The sequence below is a fragment of the Barbus barbus genome, assembly GCF_936440315.1.
Source record: "Barbus barbus genome assembly, chromosome: 2".
NCBI classification, from domain to species: Eukaryota; Metazoa; Chordata; class Actinopteri; order Cypriniformes; family Cyprinidae; genus Barbus; species Barbus barbus.
The window spans coordinates 23,989,729-24,013,678 of NC_136730.1; the positions used below are offsets into that span (position 1 = coordinate 23,989,729).

General features: G+C 35.4%; 1 protein-coding gene and 1 long non-coding RNA gene across 5 annotated transcripts; both read left to right on the forward strand.

The window, feature by feature from the left end:
• The first annotated feature begins 688 nt into the window (after positions 1-688).
• On the forward strand, positions 689-19,500 carry LOC306878250 (TBC1 domain family member 14-like). 4 transcript variants are annotated; one of them, XR_013784937.1, is made up of 16 exons: positions 689-1,143; positions 1,386-1,472; positions 5,018-5,732; positions 6,737-6,863; positions 10,098-10,216; positions 11,261-11,343; positions 11,496-11,613; positions 12,018-12,124; positions 12,941-13,027; positions 13,229-13,323; positions 13,403-13,474; positions 14,383-14,511; positions 14,614-14,723; positions 14,812-15,070; positions 17,086-17,397; positions 17,764-19,474. XR_013784937.1 is itself a non-coding variant. In XM_079430476.1 (15 exons), exons 2-15 carry the CDS (start codon positions 1,433-1,435, stop codon positions 17,140-17,142), a joined length of 2,118 nt encoding a protein of 705 aa, XP_079286602.1. In that variant the 5' UTR covers positions 689-1,143; positions 1,386-1,432; the 3' UTR covers positions 17,143-19,500. The 4 variants fall into 4 exon arrangements, 2 of the variants coding, with proteins under 2 accessions (XP_079286602.1, XP_079286603.1); XM_079430476.1 differs by having other exon boundaries at positions 17,086-19,500; XR_013784938.1 differs by lacking the exons at positions 689-1,143; positions 1,386-1,472; positions 5,018-5,732; positions 6,737-6,863 and adding an exon at positions 8,095-8,540 and having other exon boundaries at positions 17,764-19,496.
• A 144-nt stretch (positions 19,501-19,644) lies between these two features.
• Positions 19,645-21,314, forward strand: LOC306883549. Its single transcript, XR_013785364.1, has 3 exons — positions 19,645-19,871; positions 20,082-20,193; positions 20,860-21,314. It is a non-coding gene; the product is annotated as an uncharacterized lncRNA (long non-coding RNA).
• The last annotated feature ends 2,636 nt before the right edge of the window (positions 21,315-23,950 follow it).

Consider the following 23,950-nt stretch of genomic DNA (forward strand, 5'->3'; position numbering starts at 1 on the left):
CTCTGAATACCGGATGAAAGTCACCAAACCCCAACACAAAGTTGGTTGCATTGTTTTAATGCCATGTACATTTGAGTACATCATTTTGTTTCATTGTGAAGTTTCTAAACCTTTAATAAAGATTTAAAAAAAAAAAAAAAACGTATTTGTTATTTGTGACCATAAGACAGAGCCTGATTTCTACAATCACTAACCACAGCTAAAGGTTGAATAGGTCACTTCTAGGTACACATTAAGCTTGGTTATAACCGAATCAGACCGAGGGGCAGTGCTTAATCTCTCTTGCAGTGGAACTCTGACCTTAAAGACTTTCCTGAACAACTTGTCACAGAAAATTACTTTACAAACCTGTAATTTGCTCTTTAAGGAATATTCTCAGTATTTTCTCTCAGTGCTTAGAGTAGACCTAATAAAATGTTACATCCTACCCCGTGCAGCCACTGTAAAATCCAGCCACAAATAGTTGCATGTTTCAAGTGCATTAAGTCAGTACACGTCTCTTGTTAGTAGTAAAATTAATGTAAAAAAGAAAAGTTCTGACAGTAACATCAAACACATCTGGGTGGACTCTGGTAAGTATACTGGTGAAATACTGCTATTTGAAGCCACTGGTCAGGCGCATTCATTAAAGCTGGTGTGAGTAACGATGGACGTTCGCTTTAATCAGCCTGATGCAGGTTTAGGGGTTTGTTTTAGTTACTATAGCAACAGTCGGTCTACTGGCTACGGTTAAAATACCGCCTACGGTTTTATTACTTGGATTCTAGCAATAAACAGTATCCACGCATAAATAAACTTCACCTTCACACCGTGCGTATACGTGACGCGACAAAACGATAATCAGCCACCGGAGAGTATAATATGACACCGCGGCCAGCAGCAGCGTCGTAGTTTTATCGCGTCGCTCAGTGTCTACAAGGCACTGGAGGTCACTTCCTGATTTACTGACTGTCGACAATATGTCCTAACACTTTCAAAACGCTCTGCCTCTTTTTAAACGATTTGCGTGCCTGAAATACTACGTTACCTCCACAGGTGGAAGTAGCAGTAGTTTTGGACTTTATTTGATGCAGACCAGCACTTCATTCAGCACGTTTATATCGGTGAGGATGTTTTAAAATGGCGGTGGCAGCGTCACAACAGGTAAGATACTTTCCATTAGCCTTTATCTCGCTGTTACTTGTGCGCAAATAAGAGTTTGAACCTTTCGCAGTCAGACACTTGCCGTTCTGTAAAAGTTGAATGTCTGCTCAAACTAGGAATAGTTTAGTGCATAAGCAATGCGAAAAGTTTTGAGTTAAGTTTAGAGTTTAGAAGATAAAATGAAAAGTGCTGGTGAAAGTGGACAGTATTAATAATAGTGTTTGATGTATTGTTTATTGGAGGGTCTGGAGTAAAGGTGAGGAGGTGATGGACCACCTGCAGCAGGAACATGGCAGAAGCAGAGCACACGTCCAGTCAAAGCAGTGATGGTGAGTTCAAAGTAACCTTGTAGCCATGTGTAGGCTATGTAACGTTAACGGGTACAATCGCCAAGCTTTTTGTTTATGAATATCAAAATGTTAACAGCAGTATTAGTATTATTACTCATTAGCATCACTGGGTTTTGAGTCATGGGGAAAAGCAGGTTACTAAACTGAAAAAAAAACTTCTATGCATCACATAATTATTTTAGTTCAGTTGTGTTTATATGTGTATTCAACTGTGTTAGACTAATTGAGAAATCTAGCATGCACTTCAGTGAATGAATGAAGAGACTAAAGTTTCAAACTTTTCGGAGCCATCTTTTGAAATGTAACCACAGTTTACAAAAATATTGACAGATTAAACCCGTATTGAACATCAGTGATTACAAATGTACTAAATGCAGTGGCCATTCTGTGTTTATACAGTTGCTAGTTATCAATAGTTGAGTGCAACTGTGCTCAACCGCTATTTCAGCATGGTTTAAGTATTTTTCCCATGGGGATTTTACTGACTATGAACAAAAAACAACAATATACATTTTGATTTGAAGCAAAAAGGTGTTTGTAAAATAAACAAAGAGACAGAGTACAAGATTGTATGTAACGCCTTTTAATAAGGGAAATAACTACAATCCCATGAAGCATTGCCAGTCAAAACTATGGGGAAATAAACTAAAATCTAAACTGTTGATTTAAAGATGTGTTTTATGTTTAAGTAGTTTGAGAGCACACAGGAAAACTGAGTGGGTGCTGATATTTCTGTTCTCTGATTATTGGACATTTCTTGGCAGGATCATGCTTAATGTAGTTTTCCTGGTATTCTGCAGTTGAACACAATTATTTAAAAAAATAAGTTTAAATAATTAAAACCGATGGCTTCAACAAAAGCATATACCATTTATTAACAATCTCATAGCTTTTTTTTAAGGTTAATAAGTTATCATTCAAAATCAAAAAGAAAAAGTGAATGGGATTACTTACCTAATTCAAATGAGAGATATTATGTTAAAATGTTATATAATTAGATTTAGGGAATGTAGAAATTACATTCCCTAAATCTAATCATATTACATTTAACATAAAATATCTCCATATTTCGTCCTTATTAGTAATGATTAGCTTTAAGTAGTTTCTAACAATATTAGAATTTATATTTATATTTTAATTTATAATTAGTCTAATGTAAGTATCAATTGAGGCCACAAAAACTTTTGCAGAAGGGTCTAATCTACAAAATACAAATGGACACACTTTGTTGATTGTTCCAGAAATGTTATCCTAACTTCTGTAATCTGCCATGCAGTCATATTACCTTAAAAACTGTGGTTTTTAGAAATTCAGAGGATACTGATTGTCTTATGAAGGATTGCATCAGAGAACAAGAAGTTCATAGTATTTTACAAGCATTAGCTGCACATCAGCTCAAAGAGCCAAGAAGTAGCTCTGTATGATGTAGTTGAAAGAGCTAATTATTAATTTGCAAAAAATACATAATTGTTTAAATCAGTTAGCTATTTATATTTGACTACAGGAACACAGAAACATTAAAACTCAAAGACAAATAATAATAAAAAAATAATTTGTTTAATTTGAGAAATGTATGGGCTGGGTCACTTCTGAAATTGTGAAAGCACTTATTAAGGCGTGTATTGTCGGGCAATTAAAGTATTGTTGTCCTGTCAAAAGCTGCAGTTACTGATTGCACTTTCGATTGTAGATTTCATGGCTTTGTCAAGACATGTTCTATCCACAATTGAATATTGGTTTGTAGATTATACGCATATTTTTGTTTCTTTTGCTGTAGATGAACAGGTGCACACGCCTGTGGCATACTGAACCATATTCAATGGAAGAACCAGCTGAGCTTGAATTATCTGTTTCCTCTCCCATTATAGATTTTGCATGAATATCAGGCACAATATGTTACCCTGGACCACAAAACCAGTTTGTTATGATAGGAAAATATTTGGCTGAGATGTAACTATTTGAAAATCTGGAATCTGAGGGTGCAAAAAAAAATCTAAATATTGAGAGAATGGCCTTTAAAATTGTCCAAATGAAGGTCTTAACAATGCATATTACTAATCAAAAATTAGGATTTGATGCATTTACAGTAGGAAATTTACTAAATGTCTTCATGAGACATGATCTTCACTTAATATCCTAATGATTTTTGGCATAAAAGAAAAATAATAATAACAATAATTTTGACCCATAAAATGTATTTTTTGGCTATTGCTAAAAATATACCCCAGCGACTTAAGACTGGTTTTGTGGTCCAGGGTCACATATAAACATCTTGTTTGCCATCTTTTTTGTTTTGAGCTGATGTTCTATTTTCCACTTTGTTTTCGATGTCCTGTTGATGTGCTACTGTGATGTCTTCAGGCCAGATGCACCCCAATCATTCTTCCTCTATCCTCATTAAGTCAAAGAGCTATTTTTGTTCAATTTTGATCGAAGATATTGTCCGCTAAATTATCAAGGATGTTTGAGGACGGCTGTCTCATAGTTGAGCTTAAGGGAGTGTTGATGTGATGTTTCCTCAGGTCTCTGGGTCACAGTTTTGGTCTGCTTTCAGGTTACTTTCTCTACTCCTGCACACAGTTTTCAAGTCTCTTATTCTGTAGAGAAGCTGGTCAGTGGTGTGACTAGAAGTTGTTGTGCTGTTTTACAGAGTGAAGACTCCGAGAGGTGTTTACCCAGCCATGCACATTGAGTCTTGTGACCCTTCAGAATGTTTACCTGGGATACTGACATATGGGGAATATAGTGTGGGGGTGAGACCAGGCCTGTCACCTAATGGAAAATTAACATTAAAAATTGGGCCCAATTTACTAATAATATGAAGTAATTTTACCTGTATTTTGAATAATGCATTGCATTTATTTTTTATTTTACAAATAAAGTGACATTGACATTATTTTACCATGGATTCATGATTTTTCTTGTTTTTTTTAGATGCCTTGTCTGCATAAAGTTTGTTTTAGACCATTTGCATGCAGTGTGTCACACCACTTAAGTCTGATGTAGCCGTGGTTTTACAATTGTCCCAGACCCAATCTGTCAGTCTTAAAATAAAAAAAAAAACATCATAAAAATATTATTACATTTTTAAATCTTCTTGACCTTAACAATTAAATAGGAGTGAAAAACACTAATCATTTTAGTATTTATTGTCAAATTTGATTTAGCCAATTTAATTTCCCACTAATTTAAACCAAAAACATACATTTTACTCCTAACGAAGGTAGTCAATCAAACATTAGGGCAGTATACTGTGTATATTTCCAGTCAAGGTGTAATGTAGAAAATGTTTTTTGTGAAATTAACCTAGCAAGATGTAGTCAGCCAATTTTTTTTTTTTTTTTTAAATGTTAAAAGAGTCATTTCCGTCATTGTCATTTATCATTTATGTAATCTGACAGGGTGGAAATTACATTTGTTGGTTCAGTTAAATGTTTGTTTATTTTCTAAAAGGAGACAAAACAGCCATAAGACTTTTTTTTCCCTAATAAGGACTGCTCTACTTTTGTTATTTGCCCTTCTAGATTTCCAGGTCTCATCGTTCAGCAACTCTTCACACAACCAGTGTTTGCAGACTGCCTCAAAACCTCTCACCCAAAACCATGTCAACCATAACATTCCCTCAGAGTCTCAGCTGCCACATGTCTCCCTCAGCTGCAAATCATTCACTCCCTTTAATGGCACATGTGATGAGGATCGCAGCAGCTTGGCCTCTCAGGACTCTGGAATCCCCACTCTTGAGATTAACCCCCCTGAGCACATTCATGCTCGAGTCACCACTGCTGAGCTGGTGTTTCCACCTCCACGTGATGATAGTCCAGCAACACTAAACTTGGATGTTTCAGATAGCTCCATAGTCAAATCTTCCACCTTCCCACGTTGTGACTTTGATTTGGTACGCCCTTATGGTGCCGGCGGGCTCTCCAGTGCAGCAGGCAAGGGTACTTTGAACCGCAGTGATGATATTTCAGTGTGCAGTGTTTCCAGTTTAAGTACTGAGTTTTCTGCCACGTTGTCTGTCAGTAATGAGGACTTCCTAGACTTTATGGTTACATCCGAGTCCAGTGCTGTTGTTACATTTGAGAATGAAGATGTCTTGCACCGTTCTGACAATTCACTCTCATCTCCTACTGACTTACACGGCAAGCTCGGCAGCCCTCAACGGCATCCTGTGGGGGTCTCTACACCACATGAGGCTAGACCCAAGAGACTGGGTCCACTCGCCAGCTTCTTCCACAGGTATCGTAGCATTTGTATTTGTAATGTTGTTAAATTCACACCAAGAAACTAATGATTTGTTCAGTAGTATTATGCTTATGATTGTGTGAGCCTCACCAAATGTTGCCTTTCAAATAATGTTGCATTTATTATTATTATTATTATTCAACAATCTTTAAGCTTTTTCTAATGTATAATTATTTTTCTTTTCTTTTTTTTATTTCATTATACTTTTCATGTGTGCATTCTCTTGGGTGCCTTTTTTCTCTATTGTTTCTGCTGGATTTCAGAATATTTCTGAAGATCTTTCGAAATATCTTTTTTAATTCTTGAGTTCTGTATTCTGTAATGGGGTAGCATCTTAAAAATATTATTTCTGTGGTATTTGTTGTTGTTTTTGTCTTTTAGTATAACCTACGTATGCAATGTTTCAATTGTAATCTCCCTTTCTATCTCAATTTCTGATTATAAGGTATGCTGTTGTTTCTATCACAAGTGATTTAATATTTTCATATTTTTCTTTCTAATATATTGTCCCTTTAAAATGAACAGTTTCTTGCAGGCCCCTTCAGCTATGATATGCAGTACTTGATATAACACTGATATACTTCAGCTTTTGCATATTACCATCATCAATATCAGTTTCAGTGCTGCTGAAACACTCATGTATTTGTTTCACAAGCATTGTGGAACATAAAAAATGACTTGTAGATCAAAAATGTTGAGAAGCCACTGAATAGCGTGGCCATGTCTCCAAATTGCCTGCCCTTTTTAACTCTGCAACATGGACTTTCTTAAAGCCTTTCTTTTAAAACAGCTCAAATGTAATGTTTTTTTCTTTGTGCCTCACTCTCTACTGTAGTGCAGTATTCTTTTCAGTTTCTCTTTGTTCTGTGTATTTAGTGAAATTCGCTTTTGAAAATAGTGAAAATATATGTATATTAAAAAACACTAGAGAAGGTAATTATCAGTACATGTAGCTTTCTGTTAACTCAGTCCTTTTAATTATTTTCTATATTTTTAAGGAGTCTTTTTGCTAAGAGGATGAAGGATACGGGTGCACTGGAAGAGCAGAGGGAGCCTGGCTGGAAGTTGTTTGGTAAAGTTCCACATAATGAACTTTCAACCAAAGACTCCAGGAAAATACAAAAGGTACGTTCACACACCTGCACTCATACAAAATCTTTCAAGAAGTCAAAATGCAATGTACCTGATTTTTGAGTGCTTTTCATGTAGTAGGGTTACACCAAAATTGTGAAAATATATTTTCTGTATTCAGTGTATTTTTATAATGTACATTGAGTATTGCCCTACCCATTTGAATGTTTAAGGCCACATAAATGTGATGTCGGATCTTCTTTAACAAAAAAAAAAGTCCTGTGATCGGCTGCTTTTAAACTAAAGGCTGAGATGCACTACATAATGTTTGCCCAGGTTTTTCTTCAATTTGCTGTCTAGTGAAGTCAGAGCCAGATTTTGGCCAGTCGGAGTTGACAGATTTTGCAGAGTGTAGTGTATGTTGAGCACAGACACTGATGTCCAGTCTGAGGATATAAAACTTGCTTGATACTTTCAGCCAATTTAATAAAACTTTTATTTTTATTTGTCATGTGTCTCTTTGATGTCAAAATGTGCTGCGAAACATTTTCTTCCCATGACTGCTTGATTTTTATTTATTTTTTTCCTCAGCTGGAAGAAATCATTTTAACAGTGAAACATTTACATGTTTAAAGATTTGTTTATATAAGTTTTAAATTTTTCACTTTGATTCATTATGCATGAGTCAACCACATGCAGAGTTATGATATTGTTGTGAATGGGGCTTTGTTTTCTGTGTACAGGCCTGCTGTTTGCTTTAGGTAATTTGAACCCCCTGATTCAGCCTCTCCGTGTCCATCTAGATTTCACCCACATCCAACTCCTGCCTTTATCTCTTGCTTTTGTTCTTTGCAGCTGTAATGGAAGATTGGGGTATTGGGTGACAGGTTTAGAGCTGCTGGATTATTTACTCTGTAGCAGTGCCTTATAGGAAGCGATGAGTTAAGATTAGCTTAATATTATGCACTTCTGCCCTGCATCAGTGCATCATTGACTTTAAATACTGCAATATTCTACCTGTTTTTAGTCCCTTAAAACTTTACAATTAAAACAAGCAGATGTGCTTGAAATGAAATTTGTAGGTCTGTCTGACAGTGTGGTTAGAATGTGCCTTGTATTTTATTTGAATTAGTGGAAGCTCATGAGAACTGATGACACACAGGCCACTTTATCATCTTTATACATGACTCAGACATGCACAGCGGAGCACAGAGTGCACTGATCACACAAGACTGCAGTGCAGAGAGCATTGTGCTCCTAATAGCTGGAATCAATTAGTATGGCTGCCTGTAAATCATGGATCCTCTCTCTGCACTGTGATGATGACGAGTAACATTAGCATGCACACACACACACACACACACACACATATGGACACAGCAGGCGCACAGGACAAGGTCTTATCCTCTGCATCCCTCTGATGTAGGGCCTCCCAGTTGGGTGCGTGTTTGTTAGGACGGAGTAATAGAGAGAAAAAGGGCAAGGAAAAACAGTGTCAAGTAACTTAGTAGGAGTGAGACAGCAATAACTGCAGAGGAGCGGGAGCACAGTAGTATCATGCTACTGTTTCTCAGGGTGTGTCCCATATTCCTTGCGGTCTTCCTCTGCTGCTGTGCCTTGCATTTCGGCCTACAAGACACTTAAGCTTGTAGTTGTGGAAATACAGCAATGGTGTAGAGTGTAGTGTCTGAAACGCTGGATTCTGAATGTCTCAGCACTGCAGCGTTCATGGTGAGTTCATATCTTTTTTTTTTCATTTTGTTTTCTGTCTGATGAAAAGGAAAAGGTGAGGAGAATGAGAAGGAAGAGAAAAAAAGAGCATTTATATGGAGGAAATGACGTGGAGAGAGATGTACCTGGTGGTCATGCATGAGCACATGTGTGTGTGTGTTGGTGAATTATATTGTTGTCCTGTTTTTTTGGTTTGCTGTCCCTCTTTCACTCTTAAAACTAATCAGGAGTTTTTGGTTTAATCTTATTTAATGTCCTTTTCTTATACACATTTGGCTCATAGTTGGAATGTAGGTCATTTTGTCTATAGTTTTATCTCTGAGAGAGTGCAGTGCTGGGGCAAATTAAATATTTATATTCACTCGCAAGCAATAGTGTGTGCTTTCTGACTGCATAAATAAAACAACTTATTTCTTTATCTTTGTTTTGTTCAGATACACAGATCAGACAGGTTACATCAGAATCAGGGAATTTAAAGATGGATGCAGAGTGAGAGCACAGATTACTATTCAGGTTGTACATTGTGTGACATGATGAGACTTTGTAAAAAAAAAAAAAAAAAAAACTCAAATGCTGTGATGCACTGTGTTTGCAAAGAGTATTATTTTTCACAGTTCCTGCTTGTTTGAGAACTTCTGCTTCCACTTGTGCAGGTTGTGAAAATTATTGTGTGGCAAAAACCCTGGATGTTAAAAACTTATGAAAGCATTAGTTCCACGAAGTTCTTATAAAACCTTGAAATGTATTATTTAATTATTTTCTTGATGATTAAGGCTCATTGCCATAATCCAAAATCATCTCAGTACATTATGGGGAAAAATATGATTTAACAATTTTAATTGTAAAGTATTAACGCATGTGATTAATTTAAAAATATAAGGCGTTAATATTTTTTTTTAACGCAAATTAATCGTTTGATAAGTTTGACCCCAACTTCTTGCTGTCATCGCAGCGCGTAGGGTAATCTATCATTGCCTGCGTCCCAATGTGCCCAGCAAAAAAAAAAGAACAATAAGGATTGTCTCATACCTGGCGGAGGTGTGAAAGGTTCTGTTTCCTTAAACTAGTTTGTCATGCTTTTCTTTATTTCAACACATTTACAGGTAAATCCTAGCATTTTAAATGTGTGATTAATCACAGTCCAGGACTGTGATTAATGCGATTTTGTTTTTTTTTTTTTTTTTTTAATCGATTGACATATATATGATATATAGATGGATGGATAGATAGATAGATAGATTATATATATATATATATATAATTAATTCCATTTTAATTTTTTTTTTGGTGGCGAATTACCTGTTGTTGTTTTTTTTTTGTGTGTGAGAGATTCATCCAAACTGGCCTTGAACTGTCGAATTGTTTGTTGCAATTCTTTGGATTATATACAGTGTTGGCTTTTGCTTCTCATGATTGAAATGTGTTAACAGGTGTTATTTATCATAAGATTATTTATACGTTTGCTTTATTATACAGTATTTTCATTACTTTATAGATGATTCATAAAATGTGTATATATTTATTATACATAATTTTTATTTATTTATTTATTGGAAGGAATATGAAAGGAGTAGTGAACAATCAAGCAGTTCCATATCTCCCAAGAAGAATGTAAAAAGGAACCTGGACTTTGAGCCACTTTCAACCACAGCCCTTATACTGGAGAACCGTCCAGCGTAAGTGTTTTTGTACAACCCAAATTCCAGAAAAGCTTGGGACGTTTTTTAAATTTGAATAAAATGAGAACTAAAAGACTTTCAAATCACATGAGCCAATATTGTATTCACAATAGAACATAGAGAACATGAATGTTTAAACTGAGAAATTTTACACTTATCCACTAAATCAGCTCATTTCATATTTGATGCCTGCTACAGGTCTCAAAAAAGTTGGCACAGGGGCAACAAAGGTTTGCAAAAGCTTGCATATTTTGGAAGGCACTATGAATGCTGAAAGGTATATAAAGGTTTTAGAGCAACATATGCTCCCCTCCAGATGACATCTATTTCAGGGAAGAATTTGTTTATTTCGGCAGGACAATGCAAAACCACATACGGCAGCTATTAAAACAGCATGGCTTCGTAGAAGAAGAGTCCGGGTGCTGAATTGGCCTGCCTGCAGTCCAGATCTTTCACCTATAGAGGCTACTTTTGGCGCATCATTAAACGAAAAATACCTCAAAAACGTCCACGAACTCTTCAGCAGCCGGAAACCTATATCGTATATAAACCTATATCAGAAACCTAAACCAGACATCTTCAAACTGTTTTGAAAAGAAGAGGAGATGCTACACCATGGTAAACATGCCCCCGTCCCAACTATTTTGAGACCTGCAGCAGGCATCAAATTTGAAATGAGCTCATTTTGTGCATAAAATTTTTAAATTTCTCAGTTTAACCATTTCTTATCTATGTTCTATTGTGAATACAATATTGGCTCATGTGATTTGAAATTCTTTTTAGTTTTTATTTTATTCATATTTAAAAAACATTAACACTTCCGGAATTTGGGTTGTATATCTCCTCCTGTCCTGAAACCTCTCATTCCTGTTTTGTCCTAGAACAAAAAAAATCAATTCCATCTTGCATGCAATGTTATACCATGCAGCACAGTATATAATGAATAAATTAGAGTTATAGATGTAAAGTGTTTTTAGAATGTTTTCACTCACAGACAGTAATGTATACGTCTGTTGGTAGTCATTATGTATCTGTGTGTAGGAATCTTCCCGCAAAGCCTGAGGAAGAAGCCCAGAAACACAGACAAGAATATGAGGAGATGGTAGCTCAGGCCAAGAAGAGAGGTGACTTTCTTTTCACACATTTGTTTGTGCCTGTGTGTCCAGTTTTGTGCTCTAGAGGGCGTTGTTGCAAAAGCTAAAATTGAATCTTGTTGAAACATTTCCATTTGACTGCTGTTCCTCCTCTCTCACTGCGTGTGTGTGTTTCTGTGCAGAGCTGAAAGAGGCCCAGAAACGGAAAAAACAACTAGAGGACAGGTGTAAACTAGAGGAAAGCATCGGCAATGCTGCTCTCACCTGGAGTCAGGAGATATTACCCAACTGGCAAAGCATGTGAGTCTGCACTCAAAAATCATTGACCCAATATATCACACAATCAAATATTCTTGACATTCCATATAATTAAATAACAGACAATAGATCAAAGCAGAGCCAAAAACATTCTAAGGAGAGTAATATTTGGCAAGAGATGTGCTGACCAACTAGTGAGACATGGACTAGAATTTGTGCTGACATGTTGAGCTTAGGTGCTCATGTGAGCAATGCGTGTTTGAATCAGATACAGCTCTTATCCTTATTGTGTCCAAGGATCTCTCTGCTATCCTTGTGAATAAAACATAAAAGTGTCTGAAAGTCCAAAAATGAAATAAACAATGTAATATATTTAAAATATGCTTAGAGAAAAAAATATATAAATGCAAATATATACAAATGACAAATACTCTTCAACATTCCAGGTGTTCATCCAAGCGGGTGAGGGATTTATGGTGGCAGGGTCTGCCACCCAGTGTGAGGGGCAAAGTCTGGAGTCTAGCGATAGGCAATGAACTAAACATCACAGATGGTATGAATGTGTTTTATGTGTGCTTTATCACACACCTCGCAAATACAGGAAAATACTTTGGACATAATTTATTTTTAATTCCAAGTGTATGGATAAAGAATATTAAATATGAAGTTTTTTCTTTTCTTTTAAATATATATTTTGTGTGTAATTATATAAATCACTTTGCATTGTGGTTTTGTTTTGTTCATGGTGTTTCACAAGCAGCATCCTATGGTTTGATTAGTCTTTAAGTTTAAACATTTCTCCCATATTTTTTTTATTAAAAACCCACATATTTACACTGTAAATTTGCAGCTCTAAACAATTTTGAATCTGCATTAATGTCATGGTTTAATGGTAATGATGCATATGCAGTAATAACCATGCTTTTGTGGTTGTTTACTGTGAGAACTGCACTGAAAACTGTTGTGGTTTAAATGTTTTTGCAATAGTGATCTGTTGTCATCCTGAGTAGAAAAGTAAAGAAAGTTTAATTACACGATGGTGAAAATGTTGAATAGCAAATGATTATGAAGACTATGATTCACTTGATCTTTTATTTTGGTGCGTCAATCTATTAAATTACTTGGTATATGAAACCATGATTTGCACTCACAAAAACAGTCTTCTTTTTACATTTTAGTATACATTCATCACCAATAGGGAAAAACCACAAACATTTCGGCTCAAGGCCGCCTTCAGTGGGTCTTCAGTGACCCAGTGTCCCAGTGAGTGCGGATCATAGTTTCACATACTAAGATTTACATATGTAAACATAATTTATTTATTTACATGTACATAACACATTATTATTTGTGTGTATGTTTTAAACAGAGCTGTATGATATCTGTTTGGCAAGAGCCAAAGGAAAGTGGAATGCCTTTGTAGCCCCAACGGCTGCTGCAGTAACAGAGAGTGAAGGTGATTATGCATTTTTCCAAAAACATGGTACATGGTTTCTCTCCTCTCTTGCTGGAATAACTTCTTTAATATCATATAAAACATGATTAATTATCCTCTTTTTATTTTCCTTTATTTCTCCCCCTTTATCAGCAGCTTTCCTTGCTGTTAAACTTCTTTGCTTTAATGCACTTTTGTATCTAATTATTGCTCATTTTTCAGATGCAGGCTTGTCTCATGCTGATCGAGAGGCTAGTCTAGAACTGATCAAGTTAGACATTTCCAGAACCTTTCCCAATCTCTGTATTTTCCAACAGGTAGGGTGCATTGTTGTTTCTGGAGTTTTATATCATCTGCTGACAATTGTGTCATCATATTTTGGGGTTTTATTTTCAGGGAGGCCCATACCATGATGTATTGCACAGCATTCTGGGAGCTTACACTTGCTATCGTCCTGACGTGGGATATGTAAGTCTTGTTTACTCAAGTGATGTCTATTGTTTTTTTTGTCTAAATGTGCTCTGCACCACTGCACTGTTTACAAGCGAAACCCCTCTTTAACCCTCTATGACCCATATTTCATCTTAATCTCAGTTTGCTTGAGGATTGACTCAAACAAAGAGATGTTTACAGAGTAAAACAGAAACTGACAGAGATGCTGTGTCTTGGTTTGCTGGAGTATGATGAGCGGTTCTGTTCCAGTTATTACGCATGTGATAAGCAGAGCCTTAGAACTTATTCTGTTGCACATGTGAGAAAGCCAGAGCAATGTGTGTTGCACAACCCTCTTACATCCTGCTCACAAACCACAATATCAATTGTTGGCCAAAGAGCTCTTGCACTTACTCCTCCACATAGATGCTGGGTGTAAATGTCATATTATAAACTGCAAAAAGTTCAGATAAATTGAGAACATATTTTCCGTTATTCTGTCACTCTCTTAATGTTACTTGATCAAACACCTCCACTGGTATGATGCAACCATTTAAATTAGAATATCTAATATATTTTAGCTGCCTAGTTTAGTAAGTTTGCATGAAGAATAAAAATAAAAACTTTAAGTGAAGAAACCTTTAATACAATGTTTATATTGATTTTTTTTTTTTTTTAACTACGTCTCTTATGCACACCGTGGCTGCATTTATTTGATCAAATAGTGTACTTGTTGAACATGACAGTTATTAAGGCAGTGTGCTTATGCTGCATCTGTGCTTGTTATCAGTTTGAAGTGTGAATACAGAAAGGAAGCACTAATCTGACGTTTAGGGGGTAAAGCATGTTGTTTTAGGGGTAGGAACAGATGCTATATTGTAAACATCACCCGTTGCAGTTCAAGCTTAGCGTTAAAGATAAATCCTTATGTGTTTGTTGTGTAGGTGCAGGGTATGTCCTTTATAGCAGCAGTGTTGATTCTCAACATGGACACTGCTGATGCCTTCATTGCATTTACCAATTTGTTGAACAAGCCTTGTCAAATGGCTTTCTACAGAGTGGACCACAGCCTTGTAAGTTATGAGCAGTCTTGAAGTCTTTTAAGTTGTGTGATCAATAAGAAAATGGTCATTAGTAAGACTCTTCATATGTTCTTATCTTTTTTTTCTTTTTAGATGTTGACATACTTCGCAGCATTTGAAGTGTTCTTTGAAGAAAATCTACCAAAGCTTTTTGCACATTTTAAAAATAATAACCTGTCATCTGATATTTATTTAATTGACTGGTGAGTTAATTTGATTCTTCTGTCAGAAATGTCCCCTGAATGTGGAGGTACAGATGTATTGATCTTAGATCTGCTTTGGTCTGTGTAGGATCTTCACCTTGTACAGTAAATCACTCCCACTGGACATTGCATGCCGTGTGTGGGACGTGTTCTGTCGTGATGGTGAGGAATTTCTCTTCCGCACAGCACTGGGGATTCTGCGTCTTTATGAAGACATCCTCACACACATGGACTTCATCCACATTGCTCAGTTCCTGACGCGCCTGCCAGAATACATCTCTGCTGAGGAGATCTTCTCCAGCATAACCACCATCAACATGAACAGCAAGAACAAGAAATGGGCACAAGTGCGCATCTTTTTATAAACAATCACACATAAACACATTACATGCGTTAAAATTAGTGCTGTCAAACAATTCATCGTGATTAATCTCATCCAAAATAAAAGTTTTTGTTTACAAAATGTGTGTACACACATGCATGAATAATATTTAAAAATAATATGCTAACTTTATACATATAAATATTTTAAATAATCATTTATATGAATATAAAAATATACGTGGAAATATTTTCAAAATATATACTGTATGCGTGTATTTATATATACATGATAAATATACACAGTATGCACTCATATTATGTAAACAAACTTATTTTGGAAGCGATTAATTGACAGCACTAATATATATATATATATATATATATATATATATATATATATATATATATATATATGTATATGTGTGTGTGTGTGTATATGTATATATTTATTTGTGCCTCACGTTCTGCAAAGTGAAGCTGCGGGCTCTTTGATCGCCCCCTGGTGGCTGGCTGCAGTACAGTCATAAACCCCGCCCTCTCCATGTAAATTAATGGGACTTCAGTCAAAATAAAATAAAAAATTAGTTCCATTACAATTTTCCGAAATATGGTTTTGGTCATTTAAGGTAGTTATCTCACTGATATGTTCAATTGTTAATTTTTGTGATAAGTTTGATTTTAGCTAGTAATTTGATGCTATAAAAACGGGGCGTGTCGTTATGGTTGATTGCGTCTGAGGGAGTTTGATTCCATGGCTCTACCTCACGACTCTACTGTGCAGACTCTGGCTCCAAATGACATCATTTACTCAAGATGGCAGCGGCCATACTGAGATCCATTGGCTTCACTTTTCTATAGCAGAAGGAAGTGGAGACGCATTGTCCATCTTTTTTTTACAGTCTATGATATATATATATATATATATATATATATATATATATATATATATATATATATATATATATATATATAAAAAAAGGTATTCAAATAATTTTTGTTGCTAAAATTTTTAAAGTTTATTTTAATTTTTTTTTTTAAGTCGGCCGTTACTCCAGTCTTCAGCATCATTTGGTGCTCTTTCTTTACAACACATTTGTTATCATCATTAAACATTTGACATTTAAAGTCGGCATTAAATGAAAATGGACTTTATTTACTTTACTAGCGCACATTGCTAGTCTTGATGTTAACAATTAATCCGTGCAAGTTAATCCACTGAAAAAAATTGTTTGTTTTGGTAATCTTTAATCAAAATCTGAACATTTACTTCCGCTCTGGGATGGCGTTCCTTTAACAGAATATCCTTAAACACACCCCTCCGACCGTTAGTTTGCTATGAGTGAGAGACGGAGAGGAGGACTGCAAAAATAAAACCCTGCCCTCTATACAATATTCTGTTTCTGCTAGAAATACGTCACTACACTGAAATAAAGTCGGCAGCAACTTCTAGTTCAGAAGATTTTTGTGGAAACGGTGACATTCTTTCTAGATTCATTTAAGTTTAAAAGAACAGGTTTTTATTTTAAATGGAAATCTGTTTAATGTTATACTCTATATACTTTACTTTCTTTACATTTGTTTCACATTTTTACAATTTTTTTTTTTGTTGATAGTTTGTGTCCTTGCTAAATAAAGTGATCTGTTTCTTTCAAGACAAATTTTACTGACCCCAACATTTTGAATATAAAGTGGATTGAGATCATATTCAGAACACACCCCCCCCCCCATATTTCACATTTTATGTTGCAGCCTTATGGTAAAATGCTATATTTCTTTTTTTTTCACACTTCATAAACCGTAATGACAAAGCAGACACTAGATTTGTGTCTTTGCAAAGGTTTTAAAAAACTGAATTTAAAAGCATTTTAGCATAAGGCTGCAATATAAAATAAGTAAAAAATGAGAAGGTCTGAATACTTTCTGAATTATATTTTAGTTAAAGGATTAAATGCTATATATAGCAGAATGATACAATGTGCTTATTTAAATAGTGTTTTTTCACTTCACTAGTCTATTTTTATTTATTTTCCACCTCTAGGTTCTTCAGACTTTGCAGAAAGGACAAGACCGTGGCAGTCCACTACTGAAACGCTAAGGATGCATCCTCATGTCTTCTCTTCCACCTCACAAAGACTAAGAGAGAAACTCATGTTGACTGTGCATGGGTACTCTTGCATATCTCTGGTTCCTCATCAAAGAATATCAGTTCCAGTGGCCACTGTATGTGTCCTCTTCCATACAAACTGATGCGTGGGAACACAAACTGACCTCACAGGGCTGGAACACATGGAGGCAACCCATCACATGAATGTACGCTCCCGAGTGCCGACTCTCAATTAGGTGTGGCAATGTGAGTTTGTGAAGTTCTAAATTATTTCATTTCTCTGTCCTCTCGTTACTTTCACCTTCACTCTTTCTTTTCTGCCTTCCTCAGCTTAAACAAGGCATTTCCATTTAAGCGAAATAAAATAATATATGTTTTGCTGTGGTTTTCTGAGGTTGTTTTTATTTGTTTTCTCTTATGTTGTTTTTACCATTGTTTCTTAGACTTATTGCACACTGAACTATTATTTATTCTACCTCTTACTCGCTGTCTGTAATCTGTTTCTGTTCTCTTGTCTCACAAATGTCTTTATTCAGAGATTTGAGTGGATACTGAAAGATATTGCTGTGTTCATGGTATTGTTACTGAATTCCTTTTTTTTTTTTTTAATAGAAAGTGTTGTGCCAGTCCAAAACCAAACATTCTGGAATACTAGCGTTTCTGAAGTTACAAAGTTTGGTTTCAATTCATGCTTGCAGCACAGGACTTTAGCATAATAAATGTGGCTTTAACATTGTGGTGCAGCTTGGATCTCATGGTGGTTGAAGTGTTGAAAAGAAGGGAGATGAAAGATTGAGTAGGAGTACGAGTTCCGTGATGATGGTGGTTTTCAGTCATATGGCTCATCGCAGCATTATGCTTGACATCTCATATTTTATTCATTAATAACAGAGAAACAAGCCTCTCTAGATTTTGCAGTAAACTATTCTTGACATTCAACACTTCATCAAATTGAGATTAAAATCAGATAAAATCTCATTATTCGAAATGTATAAAATACCATGTTATAATACATAATAGTCTTTACTTGTTTTATGTAAATAACATGCACTAAACTGGTCAAATTTTTGGAACCATAATATGTAACCGCAATAACAGCATTTTTCACTTTTTTTTTTTTGTTTTTTGTTTTTTTTTTAGTTTAGAGAAGTGAATGTCATTTTGGTGAATGTTTTTCACTGAGAACTATTGACAGCATCACATTAAACATTCAGATGCTTATTTATTATATTGATTAGAATTCATGGAAGTTCATGGATTATTATTTTTGTGAGGAAAAAGACCTAAATTTCATATCCTCAGAGAGTGTATGTATACAGTATGTACACACAGTAATAAGTAAACAAGCTTTGAAGGCATCAGAATATTGAATGGCACTTGATATCTTGCACACTCTAAAGTAAGTTTATGTTCAGATATCATCAAGATAATGTGGTGAGATGAGATTTGTGATCACTGTGATCTAAGGAAAACCTCCCACCTTTTTGTGGTCTAAACCACATTACTGCAATAAGCTGCTTTGCACAATTTTTTTCTTTTTCATAGATTTTCACTGTCGTCTTTACTATGTTCTCTGTTATTTCATGTTTTGTTTCATTACCATATAGGAACCCCAGGAACTTGTTTTTTGTCAATGTTGGCAGTTTTCATTATACATCCGATTATTCATTGCCCTCAATTTAAAAAAAAAATTATGTCTGGGACACACACCAGGAGCTTTAAGTTAATGGCTTTTGATTTTTGCCTTAAGTCCAAGATTTTGAAATGACTTGCATTAAAAGACTTCATATGTATCCAGTGCATTCAGCTGTTTGAGTTAATTTACAATAAAAGGAGTGAAGACAATCTTAATAGTAATGAATGATGACGTGTGTGTAAACAACTTCGTTATGTTGTGAGTGTGCGCATCATCATAAACAATTCATGCTGTTCAAAAAAAGCATAGGCCATCCAGGAACACAGGATATGTTAATAATGAAGTACAGTAATATATTGTGCAATGTGTTTATGTGAGTGTTTTATGTGGGAATGGACAGAACCGGGTGGTAAGATGAAGGCATTAGGATGTGCAATGCATCTGTGCCCACATATGAATAACTGGCCAGTCCAAACTATTTAATGAGTTTTTTATTCATCTGTATCAACACTGTATGAACACTGAAACGTGCGCAGACTGTGCATGCAATCCCACACTTGAAGCTTTCAGATGTTATTTGAGTGTGCACTGATGCAGCTTGCTTTGATCAATCTCTGTTCTTCTGTGTTTGTCCTTTTGTCCAAAAATGCTGCCTTTGCTTTTGTTGTGTCAATAAAGATGATATAGAAATAAAATTGTATGTATTCATGGTCTATTGCCTGTTCACTTCATTAGTTTGCACATTGAGAATAATTGTGCTGAGATGGTGAGTCATACATGAGGTGCAGGTTTGCTACATGAAATAACCACAAAACTGTTTCCTGTATGACTTATGAGCACTTTTTTTCTGTCATCACAGTGGAACAAACATTTCTCACCTATAACCTGCCCCCTTACCAAAACCACACTCACCCCCTCCTCTTTTACCTTTAAAACCCATGGTAAAGTTTGTAGGACATTATCCTGTTGATTTCAGCATTATCTTGAGAAGAAGAGCAATCTGCAGCTATGCGTCAATATTGTCTTTGTCTTTTTATTGGTCTTCTGGCGGTTGCATTCCTCCAGTCCAGTGTAATGGGCAATAGTAAGTCACTCTAAAGCTTCATTTATTTATTTGTTCAGTGGTGTGAACTGACATTTATCCAAAAAATAACTGTTGTAATAACTTATTTTTTTAATGATTGTTCTTACAATGAGCAATTTGTTTATCTGTTAACATTTGTGTTTGATGTTGAAATAGTAATAAGTCCGTATAGTAATACATTTATTACATAAATTAAATTTTTCAATACAGATGCCAATTTACCATCTGAATGCTGTTTTACTTATTATGGGAGAAAAATCCCCATCGGAAAAATTGATTCCTACATGGAGACAAGACTGGGCTGCGCCAAACCTGGAGTCATGTGAGTTTTTTTTTTTTTTTGTTAACAACTGTTTGAGTTTTTTTTCTTGGAACCGTAGTACAAAACAAAAAGCAACTGTACAAATTTAAAACCCACCCCAACCCATACCACCCCTTGGTAGACTTAGAAAATAAATAAATAATAATAATAATAAACATTAATATTAATAGCTAAACAAATAACAAAAAAATGATTTTGACAAAGATTTTAGAAAAGAAGACCACATTAAAAGCTGAATGCCATGAATTGACAGTTTTCGCGTTAGATCAATGTATACGAGAAGTAGAGAGTTCCACTGAGATAATGTCCAACACAAACACAGTCCAGGTTCTTCTCTCCATGGTGTGAGGAGGATTCCAACAGTTGACTAGCAGTTTATTTGCTGCTGTGAGAGCAGCTAACAGTAAAGATCTTTGATGGACAAGGTGAAGTCCCAAAAGTCATTCATGAAAAAATGGCGTGGAGTCAAACATATCTCAGTACCCAACAAATATGATAGATCCTGTGAGAGAGTCCAAAAAGGTGAGAGAGGGGGGCACTCCCCAAAAAAATGCAAAAACGTGCCTAAAACTCCTCTAATTTGTCAAAGAGTATTGAATGGAAATCTGTTATACTGTGTTGCTAAAATTTCTGTGTTGAGTAACTGTGATCTTTTCCTTATAACAGTTTTGTCACAAAGAAGGGTTATCGTATTTGTGTGGATCCTCTGCTGAGCTGGGTGAAGAGTGCCGTGAAAGCATTTGATGATCGTGATCTTTAGTGATGCAGCTGTGGTGATGACCAACATGCTCAAAGCAATGCTTTTGTTTGTTTCTTAAGTGAAGTATTAGCTCAGTAACCATCTTCCTGTAATGCTCTGTCATTCTGTCAAGTAACGAGTTTTTTGACGAGTTTAACATTCTGCTCTTGTAATTGTTTTACCTTTAACTGTAATGTTAATTTTACTGCAAAATAACATGTAAGCAGACAACAATCACCCTGTTCTCACCAGGATGATTTATGATAGTCTATTTTTTCTACGTAGACTGAAAAAAGAAATTTGCTTTTGTTTTATTCTGTATAACAACTGTTGTCTTCTACGATGTTCTGAATTCTAATAAAACAGAACACAAAACTCCTTCTGATGAATTTTGTTGTAAAGTCCCCTCAGCATTCTTCAGTCATACTGTACATCAGCAACAACGGCACAACAGGGCTTATTCGAAACAAGATCAAATAAAACAAAACTGTTTGATTGACAAAGAAAAAGGCCATATAAATGGTGACACAGAACCAAATTTACTTCAGGTTCTGTTAAGACAACATTTTAAAGCACATTTTAACATTTATATAACATTTTTTACTATTTATTTATAATAAATATATTAAGTAGGCCTATTATTAATGTAACAATATATTAATATTAAAATGTAGTAATAAAGTGTTATATTTATTGCATATTTAATGACAAAAACTGTTGATGTCAATGTAATGTAAGTGTAAGTATGCATATGTTCATGTTATCTATCCGAGTGTCGCTAATTATTGACCTTTTGTGTTCATAGAATGTATTAATTTCCTGTTTTGCACAAATAATTCAACAAGGTCCTTTAAACTAGTGAGGATAGCATTCAGTACAGCAGACCCAACACGGCACAGACAATAGGTGTATTGTGACTAAAGAATATAGAACGTACTGTAAAAATAATGTAGTGCTGATGAACAAGGGACTGGAGATCCAGAATTTAGATTGCAAAATGAATGTATTGTTGCTCGTTTTGCTGCCTGAAAGTTTCTCATTACACATGGATTTCCAACATCAAACAATCCATCTAAACTGGTAATACTATAGTAAAACACATTTTTAAAACAGATACAGCTAAAAACAGAACTAAAATATGTCCCTTACACATACAACCTGTCAAGATCATGAGGTGTTGTTTTTATGAAAGATCACTTCTGTAAGTTAATTCTTTTTTTTAGAGCTAGCAAAAATTGCTCCCTATGTGCAATTGCGGCATATTCTCTCAGCATTGAACTTTTTCACATGAAGTATTAATAACTTCTGAAAGCAAGATCATTCAAAGAACTGATAACCAGTTATACTTGATTATTAAAGCATGAAAGGGCCTCAAATAAAACAAATGAGCATTCTTAACATCATTTTGGACATTTTTAAAAGATCAGCATATAGTATTGCATAATTTGTTGTTTAATGTAGAATGTGTTGGAGGTGTTGTCTTTTAATAGCACTAATTTCTCACCTACATACAAACGTGTCACTAGATGATAACACCTCGGAGCTGTCAGTGGAGCACTAGAATTTGTGGTCGGCCGCTTATGTCCATGACCCTGTACCACTTTCAGCTGCATTTCCTGTGGGAGGCCATATCCTGCTCATTGTTTTAAAATAGATTGTGTCTAATTAGCAAAGCCAACATCACCTATAATGTTAAATGGAAAACGCCTTCTAGTAGTGGAAGCAGTCAGTAGTTAATTAATTAATTTCTAGCGATTATCACCAATTTGATTTCACAGATCCTATTTAAACTAAACTGAGCTAGACAATGACATCACTGAATTCAGTAATGAAATGCCTTTAACTGATAACTGAGTATTTAATCTTATTACTGACACTCTATCCTCCAATTTGATACTGTTAAGTGCTTTGACACAATCTGTATTGTTAAAAGCGCTATATAAATAAAGGTGACTTGTTGGTCTGGTAAAAATTCTTTAAATGTTCCACCATGATCAACAGCAACAGCAACAGCTTGGAAAATACAGCTGAAGCATGTTTTTCCACTCGGACGCTGCAAAGGTTAGGTGCTTAAACCAAACATTATTTGTTTGTTGAGCACTACCCTCTGTAATTCAATGTCAAATATGTGAAATCGACTTCTTTAAAGAATAAATTACACATTTAATGACAGAAGTGGTCGCCAGTTGACAAATATCGCCATCTGCTGGCATTGTGATAAACATTAGAAAAGAACTGTGATGCAAAGCTATAAGCCTATTTGAGATAGCTTTTCTATAATGCTTCACATATGGCATACTTAAATGATACATTTGCACTTAAATTTCACAGATAAATAATTAATTGCAAGAATTAAGCACTTGCACGTTAAAGACAGCTTGTGATCGTAATGACTGCAATATAAGAAAATAATGGCATTGCATAGTAGAGCAAGATTACGATGAAGATTATACACGAGGTGCAGTTTAAGTTATATTGTATATTAAGTTTTAATCGTATCTCTTGAACCATGACATAATTCACATTCAGAAAACATAAAGCCTTAGTCCCAATGTGCGCACTACCCACCTTAAATTCTGTTATATTAGTCATTTTCAATACTATTTAGGGCATGTAGGGTGGATAGTATATAGGCTACACCTTGGGACGCAGGGATAGATTCGGAATTTGCAGCTCGTCTGCTTCTCACCCGAATTTCTATCAATAAATGTCCCGCCCACTTAATTATAAAACACTAAAGCTGCCTGAAATTGGTCACTAATTTACTCATTTCACAATTCAGACAATGTAAATATGTTTTCCGTCGGGGCAAATGAAGTTTAGAGTGAGTGCCACTTGAACCACTGAGAGACTATCGCTGGGGCTCATCCCTATTCCCTAGTCACTTCAAAGGGTTTACCCTCCGGAGTGAGAGCTTCGAAGGGTTGAAGGGAGTAGGGGACCAAACAACTGTTTCTTGAAGTGCCCTTCTGCTACAAGGCCCCGTCATAATGCAGAGAATCAGCGCAAAGGATCATG